The sequence below is a fragment of the Macaca mulatta genome, chromosome 4, assembly GCF_049350105.2.
Source record: "Macaca mulatta isolate MMU2019108-1 chromosome 4, T2T-MMU8v2.0, whole genome shotgun sequence".
Lineage (NCBI taxonomy): Eukaryota > Metazoa > Chordata > Mammalia > Primates > Cercopithecidae > Macaca > Macaca mulatta.
In genome coordinates, this window is record NC_133409.1 from 134,646,695 (window position 1) to 134,662,960 (window position 16,266).

Sequence of the window (16,266 nt, forward strand, 5' to 3'; positions counted from 1 at the left end):
GGAGAATGGCGTGAACCCGGAAGGCAGATCTTGCAATGAGCTGAGATTGTGCCACTGCACTCCAGTCTGGGCGACAGAGCGAGACTCCGTCTCAAAAACATATATACATACATACATACATACATACATACATACATACATAGAAGTAAAGCAAACTCAATTACTCATTTCATATATTTCTATGGTCAATGGGCTTAGAAATAAAATCATTAGAGATGAAAATATACCTTCTGGTATTAAATTGGAATTAGAGGTACCAGTAAAGATGGATAAACAGATTAATGATCAAGACATATGAGTAGAGGTATGGGATTATATGTGCGTGTAAGCATTTTCCAGCTTAATCTACTAAGAAGGCTCAGAAACATTACCCCAGTAGCAATGACCACACGTCGAAACACTATTCCTCTCTTAAAAAAAAAACAAAAAGTTTGCCTTGATAAGTAGCTGATTCCATGACTAGGATAGGGAAGGTTCAAAATGAGCTTGGAGTATCTTACATCACAGAGTAAGGAAGTTCACAGAAAATGATGGAGACATGTCAAAATGATATAATATTACAAACTAATCTATAATGACAAATCAGATCTATGATTGGCTAGGACTGAGGGCAGAAAAAGAAATGGACTGCAAAAAGCATGAGCAATATTTTGGGGGTGATGGAAATGTTCTGTACATGTTTTCATGGATTTATACATCTGTCAAACTAATCAGATTGTATATTTTAAAGGGACCATTCCTTCTGAAACTATTCCAAACAACAGAAAAAGAAGGACTCCTCCGTAACTCATTATATGATGCCAACATCATCCTGATACCAAAACTTGGCACGGACACAACAAAAAAAAGAAAACTTCAGGCCAATATCCCTGATGAACATCAATGCGAAAATCCTCAATAAACATACTGGCAAACCGAATCCAGCAGCACATTAAACAGCTTATCCACCACGATCAAGTCGGCTTCATCCCTGGGATGCAAGGCTGGTTCAACATATGCAAATCAACAAACATAATCCATCACCTAAACAGAATCAATGACAAAAACCACATAATTATCTCAATATACACAGAAAAGGCCTTCGATAAAATTCAACACTGCTTCATGCTAAAAAACTCAACAAATTAAGTATTGATGGAACATATCTCAAAATAATAAGAGCTATTTATGATAAAGCCACAGCCAACATCATACTGAATAGCAAAACTGGAAACATTCCCTTTGAAACCCAGCACAAGACAAGGATGCCCTCTCTTACCACTCTATTCAACATAGTGTTGGAAGTTCTGACCAGGGTTATCAGGCAAGAGAAAGAAAGGATATTCAAATATGAAGAGAGGAAGTAAAATTATCTTTGTTTGTAGATGACATGATTGCATATTTAGGAAATACCATCATTTAGCCTAAAATCTCCTTAAACTGATAAGCAACTTCAGGAAAGTCTCAGGATACAAAATCAATGAGCAAAAATCACAAGCATTCCTATACACCAATAAAAGACAAATAGAGAGCTAAATCATGAGTAAACTCCCATTCACAATGGCTGCAAAGGCAGTAAAACACCTAGGAATACAACTTACAAGGGATGTGAAGGACCTCTTCAAGGAGAACGACAAACCACTGCTCAAGGAAATAAGAGAGGACACAAACAAATGGAAAAACATTCCATGCTAATGGATAGGAATATTCAATATCATAAAAATGGCCACACTGCCCAAAGTAATTTATTGATTTGATGCTATTCCCAACAAGCTACCATCGACTTTCTTCACAGAATTACACAAAAACTACTTTAAATTTTACATGGAACCAAAAAAGAGCCCACATAGCCACGACAATCCTAAGCAAAAAGAACAAAGCTGGAGGCATCATGCTAACTGACTTCAAACTATACTACAAGACTATAGGAACCAAAAACAGCATGGTCTGGTACCAAAACAGATATACAGACCAACAGAACAGGACAGAGGCCTCAGAAATAATACCACATATCTACAACCACCTGATCTTTGACAAACCTGACAAAAACAGGCAATGGGGAAAGGATTCCCTATTTAATAAATGTTGTTGGAAAAACTGGTTAGATGTATACAGAAAACTGAAACTGGATGCCTTCCTTACACCTTATACAAAAATTAACTCAAGATGGATTAAAGATCTAAACATAAGACCTAAAGCCATAAAAACTCTAGAAAAAAACATAGGCAATACCAGGACATAGGCATGGGCAAAGACTTCATGTCTAAAACACCACAAGCAATGGTAACAAAAGCCAAAACTCACAAATGAGATCTAATTAAACTAAAGAGCTTCTGCACAGCAAAAGTAACTATCATCAGAGTGAACACGCATCCTACAGAATGGGAGAAAATTTCTGCAATCTATTCATCTAACAAAGAGCTAACCTCCAGAATCTACAAAGAACTTAAAACGTATTTACAAGAAAAAACCCCATCAAAAGGTGGGCAAAGGATATGAACAGACACTTTTCAAAAGAAGACATTTATACAGCCAAAAAACATAGAAAAAAAGCTCATCATCACTGGTTATCAGAGAAATGCAAATCAAAACCACAATGAGATACCATCTCATGCCAGTTAGAATAGCGATCATTAAAAAGTCAGGAAACAACAGATGCTGGAAAGGATGTGAAGAAATGGGAACGCCTATACAATGTTGGTGGGAGTGTAAATTAGTTCAACCATTGTGGAAGACAGTGTGGCGATTCCTCAAGGATCTAGAACTAGAAATACCATTTGACCCAGAAATCCCATTACTGGGTATACACCCAAAGGATTATAAATAATTCTACTATAAAGACACATGCACACATGTTTATTGCAGCAGTTATTTACGATAGCAAAGACTTGGAACCAACCCAAATGCCCATCAATGTTAGACTGGATAAAGAAAATGTGGCACATATACACACGGAATACTATGCAGCCATAAAAAAGAATGAGTTCAGCTGGGCGCAGTGGCTCACGCCTGTAATCTCAGCACTTTGGGGGGCCAAGGTGGGCGGATCACCTGAGGTTGGGAGTTCAATACCAACCTGACCAACAGGGAGAAACCTCGTCTCTACTAAAAATACAAAACATTAGCCAGGCGTGGTGGCATATGCCAGCTGCTTGGGAGGCTGAGGCAGGACAATCGCTTGAACCCGGGAGGCGGAGGTTGTGGTGAGCCGAGACTGTATCACTGCACTCCAGCCTGAGCAACAAGAGTAAAACTTCGTCTCAAAAAAAAAAGAAGAATGAGTTCATGTCCTTTGTAGCGTCATGAATGAAGCTGGAAATCATCATTCTCAGGAACAGAAAAACACCACATGTTCTCATTCATAAATGGGAGCTGAACAATAAGAACATAGGAGCACAGGGAGGGGAACATCACACACCAGGGCCTGTCGGAGGGTGGGAGGCAAGGGGAGGGATAGCATTAGGAGAAATACCTAATGTAGATGACGGGTTGATAGGTGCAAACCACCATGGCACGTGTATGCCTATGTAATAAACCTGCACGTTCAGTACATGTATCCCAGAACTTAAGTATAACAAAAAAAAAAAGGAAAAAAAAATTGCATTCTCTTACCACTGAGCGCACTGAGTTTATAAACCCATTTGCTATACCAACTTTGTTTTCCTACTTAATTTCAAAATTTTTACTCTTCCATACATAAGACAATGAAGGTACTGATAAAAGAAAGAAAAAAAAACTGACAGCTCACAACAATCTATGATGCTGCAAACATCTTTATGCTTAGAAACTACCTGTCAATTCATGAAACAGCCCTTTCATGTTAAAAAAAAAAAAAAAATTATTCCTGTTTTGTCAACCAAAAAAATACAGTTAAGCAAAGATAACCAAGACATAGTTTCTGCCATCATGGAAGACTCACACACTTAATATGATCTTGTAACTAAAGACAGATTAAAACGTAAAATATAGCACTGGGACACAATGAAAAGTATTCAGTACATAAGCAGTCTGAGCAATCTTACAAATTCACCTCATTATTTTTAATATTTAGTTTTCATATGTTTGCATTAAGCCAGTTCTAAAAACAAAAACCAATGATACTGGCAACCTTAAGGTTATGGTCTACTCCTAGTATCTACAAATCTATCTAATCATAAAATTGTCAAATAATATTACTTAACCCAAATCCCTGAAAATTCTCACTACATATACATTTCCATCAAGAAAAACATATTCTTATCCCCACATTTCCACTTGTAAATTCGAGACCTCTTTTAGAAAACAAAACAAAACTCTCCTAATTCCTACAGCAATTCTTAAAAGTAACAAAATTTAAATCCAGCTTTGGGGTAAAATTTTGTCAATCATACTCTTAAATGGTAAGCAAATTAAGAAGAATTCGTGGGTGAGTCTCTAAATAACTAACATCACAAAATAACTAAATGACATTTGGCTGCCCAGAATAAACAAAATCTATTATGTAAATATAGAAAATAACAAAAGTAAGGTTGTTTCTCATTTCTAAAATTTCTAAGTATTCAACAGTCCATTTGCAAACTTGGCAGCCCAAAAATGCATATGAATATATCTTTACTAGGAAGAAATCAGATAACCTAAGATGAATCATTTTAAACTCAGGGTACTAAAGATTTACTTAAGGTTAAAGCAGAAATCGGAGAAAGAAAAATATTAAATTATTGAACCAGATATTTAATTCAGTTTAAGTCCCCATCATAATTTGCTTTTTTAAAGTAGACTAATTGAAGCTGACTGAAAGTTCAAAAGAAAGAATAGAGTTTCAAAAAATACAAAATAAAACACCAGATGATATAGAAAATTTATTTAAATCAATTAAAAATTTAAAAAAATAGTCTACCTGAATCGTCCTGGGCTTCACGAGTTTCACCATCATCTGTTACCTCTAGTTCTTTCACAAAATTTGAGGGAAACAATCCCAATTTGTTGTTCAGGGTTCCACTCCACCAGCCTTCTTCTACCTGAAAAAGTTCACAATTCAAAAGTAAAAACAACTTCTGTTAAGTGAAAATCATCACCCTATGGGAAAATTAAGCTGCAAAAGCAAATGGCCACAAAACCAGCACTGTGAAATCAGCACTTTAAAATTTAAAACACAATGAAGAAAATATATTTTAAGTGGATTAAATTTTAGTGGATTATTCATATATGGGATTAATCATATATCAACTGCAATCTGCAACATTTACAATGAGAACTTGTAATCAATTGCAATCCATGAAGCACTTTTCATGAAAATATGAAATAACCATATATCCTGTATTAACAGCCAGAAGTACATAGCTTCTGGAATGTCACATTTGTAAACACTACTCAGCCTTGATTTGTATATTATTTAAAGTATTTGGAAATGTTTTATTTGAAAAAAATTTGATGATTCTAAGAATGCAACTTCCTGGCCAGGCACGGTGGTTGAGGTCTGTAATCCCAGCACTCTGACAGCCCAAGGTAGGCAGACTGCTTGATCAGAAGTTTGAGACCAGCCTGGGCAATGTGGTGAAATCCCATCTCTAAAAAACTACGAAAGTAAGCTGGATGTGGTGGTTGGTGCCTGTAGTCCCAGTTACTGGGCAGGCTGAGCCTGATTGTGCCACTGGACTCCAGCCCAGGTGACAGAGGAGAGACCCTGTCTCAAAAAAAGAAAAAAGAAAATAAATATAACTTCCCAAATGGCACAGAAAATTGCTAAACCTATTACTTGAACAGTGAGTGATTCTTAGCTTAAATATAATTTCCTACTTTTAAAAACCCAGATGTCAAGCTCCACTAAACACCTTCCTCCAAACAGACACATCCTCATGAATCAAACACTTCAGAAAAACATTTACACTTACTAATAAGATTACTCAATTTCCATGAAATTACTTAATATTTAACAACTTTAAAAATGTATAGCTTCTGATATGGATATTAGGGAGTGCTAACAGGTTAAAAACAATTTTTTAGGCCAGGTGCAATGGCTCATGCCTATAATCCCAACGCTTTGGGAGGCCAAGGCAGGCCGATCACCTGAGGTCAGGAATTTGAGACCAGCCTGGCCAACATGGTAAAACCCCATCTCTACTAAAAAAAAAAAAAAAAAAAAAAATTAGCCAGGTGTGGTGGTGCACGCCTGTAGTACCACCTACATGGGAGGCTGAGGCAGGAGAATCAGTTGAACCTGGGAAGCGGAGGTTGCAATGAGCTGAGATGGTGCTCCTGCTCTCCACTCTGGGCAATGGAGTGAGACTCCAGCTCAAAAAAAAAAAAGAAAAGAAAAAGAAAATTTAAAAAAGAGTAAACTATTCACTGTCAAAATGTACTTAGCAGCACTACACATAATATAGCTAGAAAAAGATCTATTTCTTGTTTAAAATATTTTTAATTGTTTTCCATCTCATAAAAGGTAGGCAATCTTTTACTAAGTTATTCATCTAACAGCCACTATGTGTAAGCCATGGTGTTAACTACTAGGGAAAGATTCAAACTTGCATCTGAGAAATCCCTGTTCTTCAATAAAACGTCTAAAGAAAAAAACAATAAGCAGATGTCTACAATACAATGTAAGGGGTACTATAACTAACATATGAACAAAATACTGCTAGGAGCAAATAGAAAGGGTTTGAAAGAATTAAAAAAAAAAAATGCTCCCCCCAAAAAGAAAATGACCAAAACAATGTGATATTAAAGACTGAATAAAAGTAAAACTCTAATGACTTAAAAATAAATTATTTATTCATGGAAGGTATAGCTAAAATACAAAATGGGTGCTAGAATACAAGCTGTTTGAGGGAGAAAAGGAAGGCAGTAAAGTATGAAGTGACCAGAATTTTTATCAGACTTAAGGAAGCACCAAAGAACTGGAAGTGATCCAAACTAATTGTGATGGAAGACAGGTAGACCAAACTAGAATAGATACAACAAAGGGAGAGAAACATCGGCTGTCTATTATCTGTACCTGGAATCCCCATTGGCAACAACTGAGGAGATAGGGTTACTTAAAGAATTCTTAGGAGGCAGAGTAGTACAGTGGTAAAAAACTCAAAAATAGACTGCATGACAATTTGCAATTGCAAAAATACAGAACCAGCCCAAACGCCTATCAATCAACAAGTGAAGTGGATTTTTTTTTTTTTTTTTTGAGACGGAGTCTCGCTCTGTCACCCAGGCTGGAGTGCAGTGGCGTGATCTCGGCTCACTGCAAGCTCCGCCTCCCGGGTTCACGCCATTCTCCTGCCTCAGCCTCCTGAGTAGCTGGGACTACAGGCGCCCGCCACCGCGCCCGTCTAATTTTTTGTATTTTTAGTAGAGACGGCGTTTCACCGTGGTCTCGATCTCCTGACCTTGTGATCCGCCCGCCTCGGCCTCCCTAAGTGCTGGGATTACAGGCGTGAGCCACCACGCCCGGCTAACAAGTGGATTTAAAAAGAAAATGTGGTGTGTATATATACACACATCATGGAATACTACTCAGCCATCAAAAGGAACAAAATAATGGCATTCACAGCAACATGGATGGAATTGGAGACTATTATTCTAAGTGAAGTAACTCAGGAATGGAAAACCAATCATCGTATGTTCTCACTCATATGTGGGAGCTAAGCTATGAGGATGCAAAGGCATAAGAATGATACATAGGACTTTGGGGACTTGGGGGGAAAGTGGAGGTGGCAGGGGATAAAAGACTACACATTGGATACAGTGTTCACTGCTCAGGTGACGGGTGCACCAAAATCTCAGAAATCACCACTAAAGAATGTACTCATCCAATCAAACACCACCTGTTCCCCAAAAACCTATTGAAATAAAAAATTAAAAAATTTAAAAAAAAAACAGACTGCAAGGATTGAAATTCAGACTTAGATGGCTGCAAGAAGATCTCTCATCCTACATCTGTGACCTTGACACTCCTCCCACGAAGAAGTGGTGGTCTCTGTTCCCTACCCCTTAAATCTTGGTGGCTTATGACTCACTTGTAACCAACAGATGCTAGTTGGTAAAGGGCAATAAAGCTAACACCACATGTGCTGAAATGCTTGCACTTAAGAGCTGTGAAATGCCATATATATATAAGTCCGACGACCCTGAGATGCCCGTACTGTAAGAAAGTCAACCCAAATGGAAAGGCTAACATAATGGCTCTCCAATTGGCAGTTCCAGTCTTCAAGGTTTCTAGGCACCAGACATGTGAGTGAAAAAAACTTCCTATTATTCCAAGAGACCCCAGCATTGAATCTTTCCAGCTGAGGGCCCCAGACAAGCCATTCGGGCTATACCCCATTTGAATTATTGACTCACAGGCATGAGACAACCGTTGTTCTTTGCCACCAAGTTTGAGATGGCTTGGTATGCAGCAACAGTAACTAAAACAGCCACCACTTATCTTCCTTGATTCAGTCTCTTCCTATGTACAATGGGGATAAAAATACCTATCTTCTTAGGTTTTTTAAAACTTCCAAGGATATAATACATTTGAAATTCCCAGCACAGTGCTTCAAACATAACATAAGCCAAAAAATGTTTACTACTACTACAGAAACCAAGCGAAAATAAAATAGAACAGCCTTTTGTATAAACACAATCAAAGTTTGTATAAACATAAACACTAGTGATAAATTACATTACAGATGTTTTGACACAAAATCAATCCATGCTATAATACACGATAGCAAAATATACATGTTGAAAACATGACCTTCAACTGCAAAATGAAACTTAAATACTCCTTCAAATGATAAAAGCAGAGATGTGAAAAATTATTTAAAATGTTTTTTTCATTTTTTTATTTCCATAGGTTATTGGGGGAACGGTGGTGTTAGGTTACATAAGTTGTTTAGTGGTGATTTGTGAGATTCTGGTGCACCCATCACCTGAGGAGTATACACTGCACCCAGTTTGTAGTCTTTTATGACTCATCCCCTTCCCACCCTCTCCCCCCGAGGCCCCAAAGTCCACTGTGTCACTCTTATGCCTTTGCATCCTCATAGCTTAGCTTCCACTTAAAAGTGAGAACATACGATGTTTGGTTTTCCACTCCTCAGTTACTTCACTTAGAATAATAGTCTCCAATCTCATTCAGGTCGCTGCAAATGCCATGAAACCATTCCTTTTTATGGCTGAGTAGTATTCCAGCATATATATACATACCACAGTTTCTTTGTCCACTCATTGACTGATGGGCATTAAGGCTGGTTCTACATTTTTGCAATTGTGAACTGTGCTGCTATAAACATGTCTGTGCAAGCATCTTTTTCATATAATGATTTCTTTTCCTCTGGGATTGTAGTGGGATTGCTGGATCAAGTGATAGTTCTACTTTTAGCTCTCAAATGAATCTCCACACTGTTTTCCATAGTGGCTGTACTAGTTTACATTCCCACCAGAAATACAGAAGTGTTCCCTGTTCCCTGTTCACCACATCCACACCAACATCTATTATTTCTTTGTTTTAACGGTCATTCTTGCAGGAGTAAGGTGGTATCATATTGTGGTTTTGATTTGCATTTCCCTGATAATTGGTGATGTTGAATATGTCTTCATATGTTTATTGGCCATTGCACATCTTCTTTTCAGAACTGTTTATTCGTGTCTTTAAACCACTTTTTGATGGGATTGTTTATTTCTTGCTAATTTGTTTGAGTTCACTGTAGATTCTGGATAGTAGTCCTTTTGTCAGATGTATAGATTGTGAAGATTTTCTCCCACTCTGTGGCCTGTTTACTCTGCCGACTATTCCTTTCGCCATACAAAAGCTCTTTAGTTTAATTAGGTTGTAGCTATTTATCTCTGTTTTTAGTGCATTTGCTTTTGGGTTCTTGGTCATGAAATCCTTGCCAAAGTCAATGTCTAGAAGGGTTTTTCCAATGTTATCTTCAAGAATTTTTAGAGTTTCAGGTCTTAGATTTAAGTCCTTGATCCATCTTGAGTTGATTTTTGTATAAGGTGAGAGATGAGGATCCAGTTTCATTCTCCTGCACGTGGCTAGCCAACTATCCCAGCACCATTTGTTGAAAAGGATGTCCTTTCCTCACTTTGTGTTTTTGTTTGTTGTGTCAAAGATCAGTTAGCTCTAAGTATTTGGGTTTATTTCTGGGTTCTCTATTCTGTTCCATTGGCCAATATACCTGGTTTTATACCAGTACCATGCTGTTTTGGTGACTATGGCCTTATAATTTGAAATCACGTAATGTGAGGTCTCCAGATTTGTTATTTATGCTTAGTCCTGCTTTGTCGATGCAGGCTCATTTTGGTTCCATATGAATTTTAGCATTTTTTTTCTAATTCTGTGAAGAATGATGGTGGTACGTATAGGAATTCTGTTGAATTTGTAGGTTGCTTTTAGCAGTATGGTCATTTTCACAATACTGATTCTACACCCATCCATGACCATGAGATGTGTTTCCATTTGTTTTTGTCATCTATGATTTCTTTCAGTAGGGTTTTGTAGTTTTCCTTGTAGAGGTCTTTTGACTCCTTAGTAAGGTATTCCTAAGCATCTTATTTTATTTTATTTATTTTATTTTTTGCAGCTATTGTAAAAGGGGTTGAGTTCTTGATTTGATTCTCCGCACGACTGTTGTTGGTATATAAAAGACCTACTGATTTGCATACATTAATTTTGTACCCAGAAACTTTGCTGAATTCTTTTATCAGTTCTAGGAGCTTTCGAAGGAGTCTTTAGGGTTTTCAAGGTAAACTATCATATCATTAGCCAACAGTTTGACAGTTTGACTTCCTCTTTATCGAGTTGGATGCCCTTTATTTCTTTCTCTTGTCTAATTGCTCTGGCTAGGACTTCCAGTACTATATTGAAGAGGAGTGGTGAGAGCAGGCATCCTTGTCTTATTCCAGTTCACAGAAGGAATGCTTTCAATTTTTCCCTTTTCAGTATTATGCTGGCTGTGGATTTGTCATAGACAGCTTTTATTACGCTGAGGTATGTCCCTTGTATGCCAATTTTGCTGAGAGTTTTAATCATAAAGCAATGCTGGATTTTGTCAAATGCTTTTTCTGCATCTATTGAGATGATCATGTGATTTTTGTTTTTAATTCTGTTTATGTGACATATCGCATTTACTGACTTGTGTATGTTAAAATATCCCTGCATCCCTGATATGAAACCCAATTGATCATGGTGCATTATCTTTTTGATATGTTGTTGGATTCAGTTAGCTAGTACTTTGTTAAGGATTTTAGCATCTATATTCATCAGGCATATTGGTCTATAGTTTTCTTTTTTTGTTATGTCCTTTCCTGGTCTTGGTATTAGGGTGATACTAGCTTCACAGAATGATTTAGGGAAGGTTCCCTCTCTCTATCTCCTGAAATAGTGTCAAAAGGATTGGTACCAATTATTTGAATGTCTGGTAGAATTCTGCTGTGAATCCATCTGGTCCTGGACCTTTTTTGTTGGTGGTGGTAATTTTTAAATTAACATTTCAACCTCGCTGCTTGCTATTGTTCTGTTCAGCATGTGTAATTATTCCTGATTTAATAAAGGATTGTATCTTTACAGGAATTCGGCCATCTCCTCTAGGTTTTCTAGTTTATGCATGGAAAAAAGTTCATAGTAGCCTTGAATGATCTTTTGTATTTCTGTGGTGTCAGCTGTAATATCTCCAGTTTTGTTTCTAACTGAGCTTATTTGGATTTTCTCTCTTCTTGGTTAATCTTGCTAATGATCTCTCAATCTTATTTATCTTTTCAAAGAATCCGTTTTTAATTTATCTTTTGTATTTTTTGTTTGTTTCAATTTCACTTAGTTCTGCTCTGATCTTGGTTATTTCCTTTCTTCTGCTGAGTTTGGGTTTGGTTTGTTCTTTCTCTCGTTCGGTGACCTTAGATTGTCTACCCGTGCTCTTTCATAGTCTCGGATGTAGGCATTTAGGGCTATCAACTTTTAACTTTTAAGTTGACTTACGTTAAAAGTTAGGTGATTAACTATTAATTTTCCTCTTAGCACCGCCTTTGCTGTATCCCAGAGGTCCTGAAAGGTGTGTCACTATTGTTGTTCAGTAAGAAGAATTTTTAAATTTCCATCTTGATTTCATTTCTGACCCAATGATCATTCAGGAGTAGGTTATTTAATTTCCATTATTTGCATGGTTTTGAAGACTCCTTTGATTTCCAGTTTTATTCCACTGTGGTATGAGAGAGTGCTTGATATAATTTCAATTTTCTTAAATTTACTGAGGTTCATTTTGTGGCCTATGTTGAATAGAATGTATATTCTGTGGTGGTTGAGTAGAATGTTCCGTAAATACCTGTTAACTCCATTTGTTCCAGGGTATAGTTTAAATTCATTGTTTCTTTGTTGACTTTGTCTTGATGACCTGTCTAGTGCTGTCAGTGGAGTACTGAAGTCCCCCACTATTATTGTGTTACTATCTCACTTCTTAGGCCTATTAGTAATTGTCTTATAAATTAAAGAGTTGCAGTGTTAGGTGCATATATATATATAACTATGATGTTTTCTTGTTGGACAGGCCTTTTATCATTATGTAATGTCCCTCTTTGTCTTTTTAAACTGCTGTTGAATTAAAGTTTGTTTTGTCTGATATAAGAACAGCTACTCCTGCTGTCCATTTGCATGAAATATCTCTTTCTACACCTTTACCTTTAAAGTTTATAATTCCTTAAGTATTAGGTGAGTCTCTTGAAGGCAGCAGAGGGTTGTTGAATTCCCGTCCATTATGCAGTTATGTATCTTTTACATGGAGCATTTAGGCCATTTACATTCAACATCAGTATTGAGATGTGAGATACCATTCCATTCATTGGGGTATTTGTTGCCTGTATACTTTGGTTCTTTTGTTTTTTGTTTTTGCTTTTTAACTTGTATTTTTGTTTTATAGGTCCTGTGAGATTTATGCTTCAAACAGGTTCTATTTTGATGTGTTTCCAGGATTTGTTTCAAGATTTAGAGCTCCTTTTAGCAGTTCTTGTAGTGCTGGCTTGGTAGTGGTGAATTCTCTCGGCATTTGTTCATCTGGAAAAGACTACATGTTTCCTTCATTTATGAAGCTAAGTTTTGCTGGATACAAAATTCTTGGCTGATAATTGTTTTGTTGAGGAGGTTCAAGATAGGACCCCAATCCCTTCTAGCTTGTATGGTTTCTGCTGAGAAATCTGCTGTTAATCTGATAGACTGTCCTTTATAGGTTACCTGGTGCTTCTGCCTCACAGCTCTTAAAATTCTTTCCTTTGTCTTAACTTTTAGATAACCTGACGACAATGTGCCTAGGCGATAATCTTATTATGATAAATTTCCCAGGTGTCCTTTGAACTTCCTATATTTGGATGTCTAGGTCTCTGGCAAGGCCAGGGAAGTTTTTCTGATTATTCCCCCAAATATGTTTTTTAAACTTTTAGATTTCTCTTCTTCCTCAGGAAGGCCAATTATAACCTGATGACAATGTGCCCAGGCAATGATCTTTTTGTGATAAATTTCCCAAGTGTTCTTTAAGCTTCTTATATTTGGATATCTAGGTCTGTAGCAAGGCTGGGGAAGTTTTTCTTCTGATTATTCCCCCAAATAGGTTTTTTAAACTTTTAGATTTCTCTTCTTCCTCAAGGAGGCCAATTATTCTTGGGTTTGGTCATTTAACATAATCCCAGACTTCATGGGGGCTTGGTTCATATTTTCTTATTCTTTGTCTTTGTTGAATTGAGTTAACTCAAAAACCTTGTCTTCAAACTCTGAAGTTCTTTCTTCTGCTTATTCAATTCTATTGCTGAAACTTTCCAGAGCATTTTGCACTTCTGTAAGTGCATCCATTGTTTCCTGAAGTTTTGATTATTTTTTTATTTATGGCATCTATTTCACTGAATACTTCTCCCTTCACTTCTTCTATCGTTTTTTTTATTTCCTTAAATTGGGCTTCGTCTTTCTCTGATGTCTCCCTGATTAGCTGAATAACTTACCTTCTAAATTCTTTTTCAGGTAAATCAGGGATTTATTCTTGGTTTGGATCCCTTGCTGGTGAGCTAGTGTGATTTTTGGGAGGTGGTAAAGAACCTTGTTTTGTCTTATTACCAGAGTTGGTTTTCTGATTCCTTCTCATTTGGGAAGGCTCTGTCAGAGGGAAGTGTAGGGCTCAAGGCTGTTTAGATTATTTTTGTCCCATGGGGTGCTCCTTTATGTAGTACTCTTCCTCTTTTCCCAAGGATGTGGCTTCCTGAGAGCTGAACTGTAGTGATTATCTCTCTTCTGCCACGCAGCTAGTCTACTAGGCTCTGGGCTAGTACTGGGGGTTGTCTGCACAAAGTCCTGTGACGTGAACCATCTGTGGGTCTCTTAGCCGTGGATACCAGCACCTGCTCTGGTGGAAGTGGCAGTTGGGGTTGGAGGTGGGAGTGGGGGCAGGTTGAAATGAACTCTGTGAAGGTCCTTAGCTCTGGTTGTTTAATGCACTATTTTTGTGCTGGTTGGCCTCCTGCTGGGAGGTGGCACTCTCAAGAGAGCATTAGCTATGTAGTATGGGGAGGAACAGGTGGTGGGCAGGGTCTTGGAAATCCCAAGAGTATATGCCCTTTGTCTTCAGTTACTAGGGTGGGTGGGGAAGGACCATTAGGTGAGGGCAGGGCTAGGCATGTCTGATCTCAGACTCTTCTTGGGCGGATCTTGCTGCGACTGAGTATTTGGGGTGTCTCCCAGGTCCTACAGGAGCAGCTGCCTTCCTTCAGAGGGTCTGTGGGTTCTCTCCGCTTTCCTAACGTATTCCTGCAGTCATTCTAGAGCAAAAGTTCACGATGTGAGCCTTCACATGCTGCTCTGTCTGTCCCAGTGGGAGCTGCAATCTAGTCCTGCCTCCTGTCCACCATGATCTCTCTGTTTTTAAAATATTTTAAAATCCCTTTCTAAGATACCAAAATGTAGCAAAGTATTTTTATTAATATTTGAACGTGATAATTCAAACCAGGCAGAGCTTTTAAAACGATTTTGCTTTGTATTCCTTTATTACACAAAAGGCAAAATTCCTTCTATTTCACTGCTTTGTGCCTATGGTAAATTCAGAATCAAAAGTCTTGTTTATGTTCTTAACTACTTAGATTACATTAATTTTTAGCTTTAAAGGGGCATTTTTATTCCTAAAGGCAGGAAATACAAATACATACATAAATACAGCACTGATAAGTAAAGAAACTCTATACCTTAAAATTTAATTTTTTTTCAAAAGTGACAACAGTTCTCACAAAAGACTAATATTCTTACAATTAATTTTTCTAAAATCCACAGCATCAATTACCATTGCTGTTTTATCTGTAACACATTTTTTCCTTACCTCTTCATTAATATCAATAATATCTCCCACTTTCAGCTCCAGTTCGTCCTCATTTTGTGGAATGTACTCAAAAAGAACTTTACACTGACGCTTCTTGGTCTCTAAAGAAAGTAACATATAAGAAATTAGATTAAGAAAGATCATTTTTGAAAACAGTATATTTACATGCCATGTTTATAGTCATAGGACATTCTAAACAGCTAATCACAATCAGCCCTGGTTAGCTTTTTACTCCAAGCCCCACACTACAAATATTAAGGCTTCAGGCAATAAAATCTGCTTATACATCTTATCCCACCATTTACACAAAAGCAAAATATCCAAATACCCATTACCATTTTTGAGACTAAAAAAACAGACAATAAAAGACACTTGGCACAACAAATTCATCAGACAAATTCTCTAGGTTAGTGATTTTCAGACTACTTCCTAATCAAGTCTGGGAATACTACTTAAAATTAGTACTTATACGACTGTAGAAAGAAGCAGTAATATGTACAAATCTCAAATTTATTTTATCTTCTTTAATAATTTTCAGACAGCTAAAAATGAAACTCACTTATGTGAAGATAATTTTACTTTCCCTTTTCAAACAAGCTTCATTTATTCAGAAATGATAATTTATAACCATTCGGACTTGTGTTCTCAACCTTTCTCAAGCTCTACAAACAGAACTCAGACTCACTCCCATCTTCAAAAATGAATCATTAAGCCGCTATGGGTGGATGACCAGGAATAGCTGACTACTTCTTGATATTCCAAGTGTGTTTCTTAGACCAGCAGCAACAATATAACCTGGGAGCTTGTGAGATATGTACTATCTCAAGCTCCACCCCACATCTACTTAACAGGGACTGAGTAAAAAGTTCCCTCAAAATTCATATATTGAAACCCTAACACCCAATGAATTTGGCAATAGTGCCTTTGTGGAGGTAGTAAATAGGGTTAAATGAGGTCCTAAGGGTTAACACCCTAATGAGATAGGACT

General features: G+C 37.2%; 1 protein-coding gene across 2 annotated transcripts in view; it reads right to left on the minus strand.

The window, feature by feature from the left end:
• Window positions 1-16,266, minus strand: part of CD2AP (CD2 associated protein) — a 152,146-nt gene that overhangs the window by 72,116 nt on the left and 63,764 nt on the right. For both annotated transcript variants that reach the window (XM_077998608.1, NM_001266309.1), the window contains 2 exon segments: window positions 15,279-15,379; window positions 4,856-4,976 (listed from right to left, as the gene is read on the minus strand). In XM_077998608.1, the coding sequence (XP_077854734.1) occupies window positions 4,856-4,976; window positions 15,279-15,379 (222 nt within the window).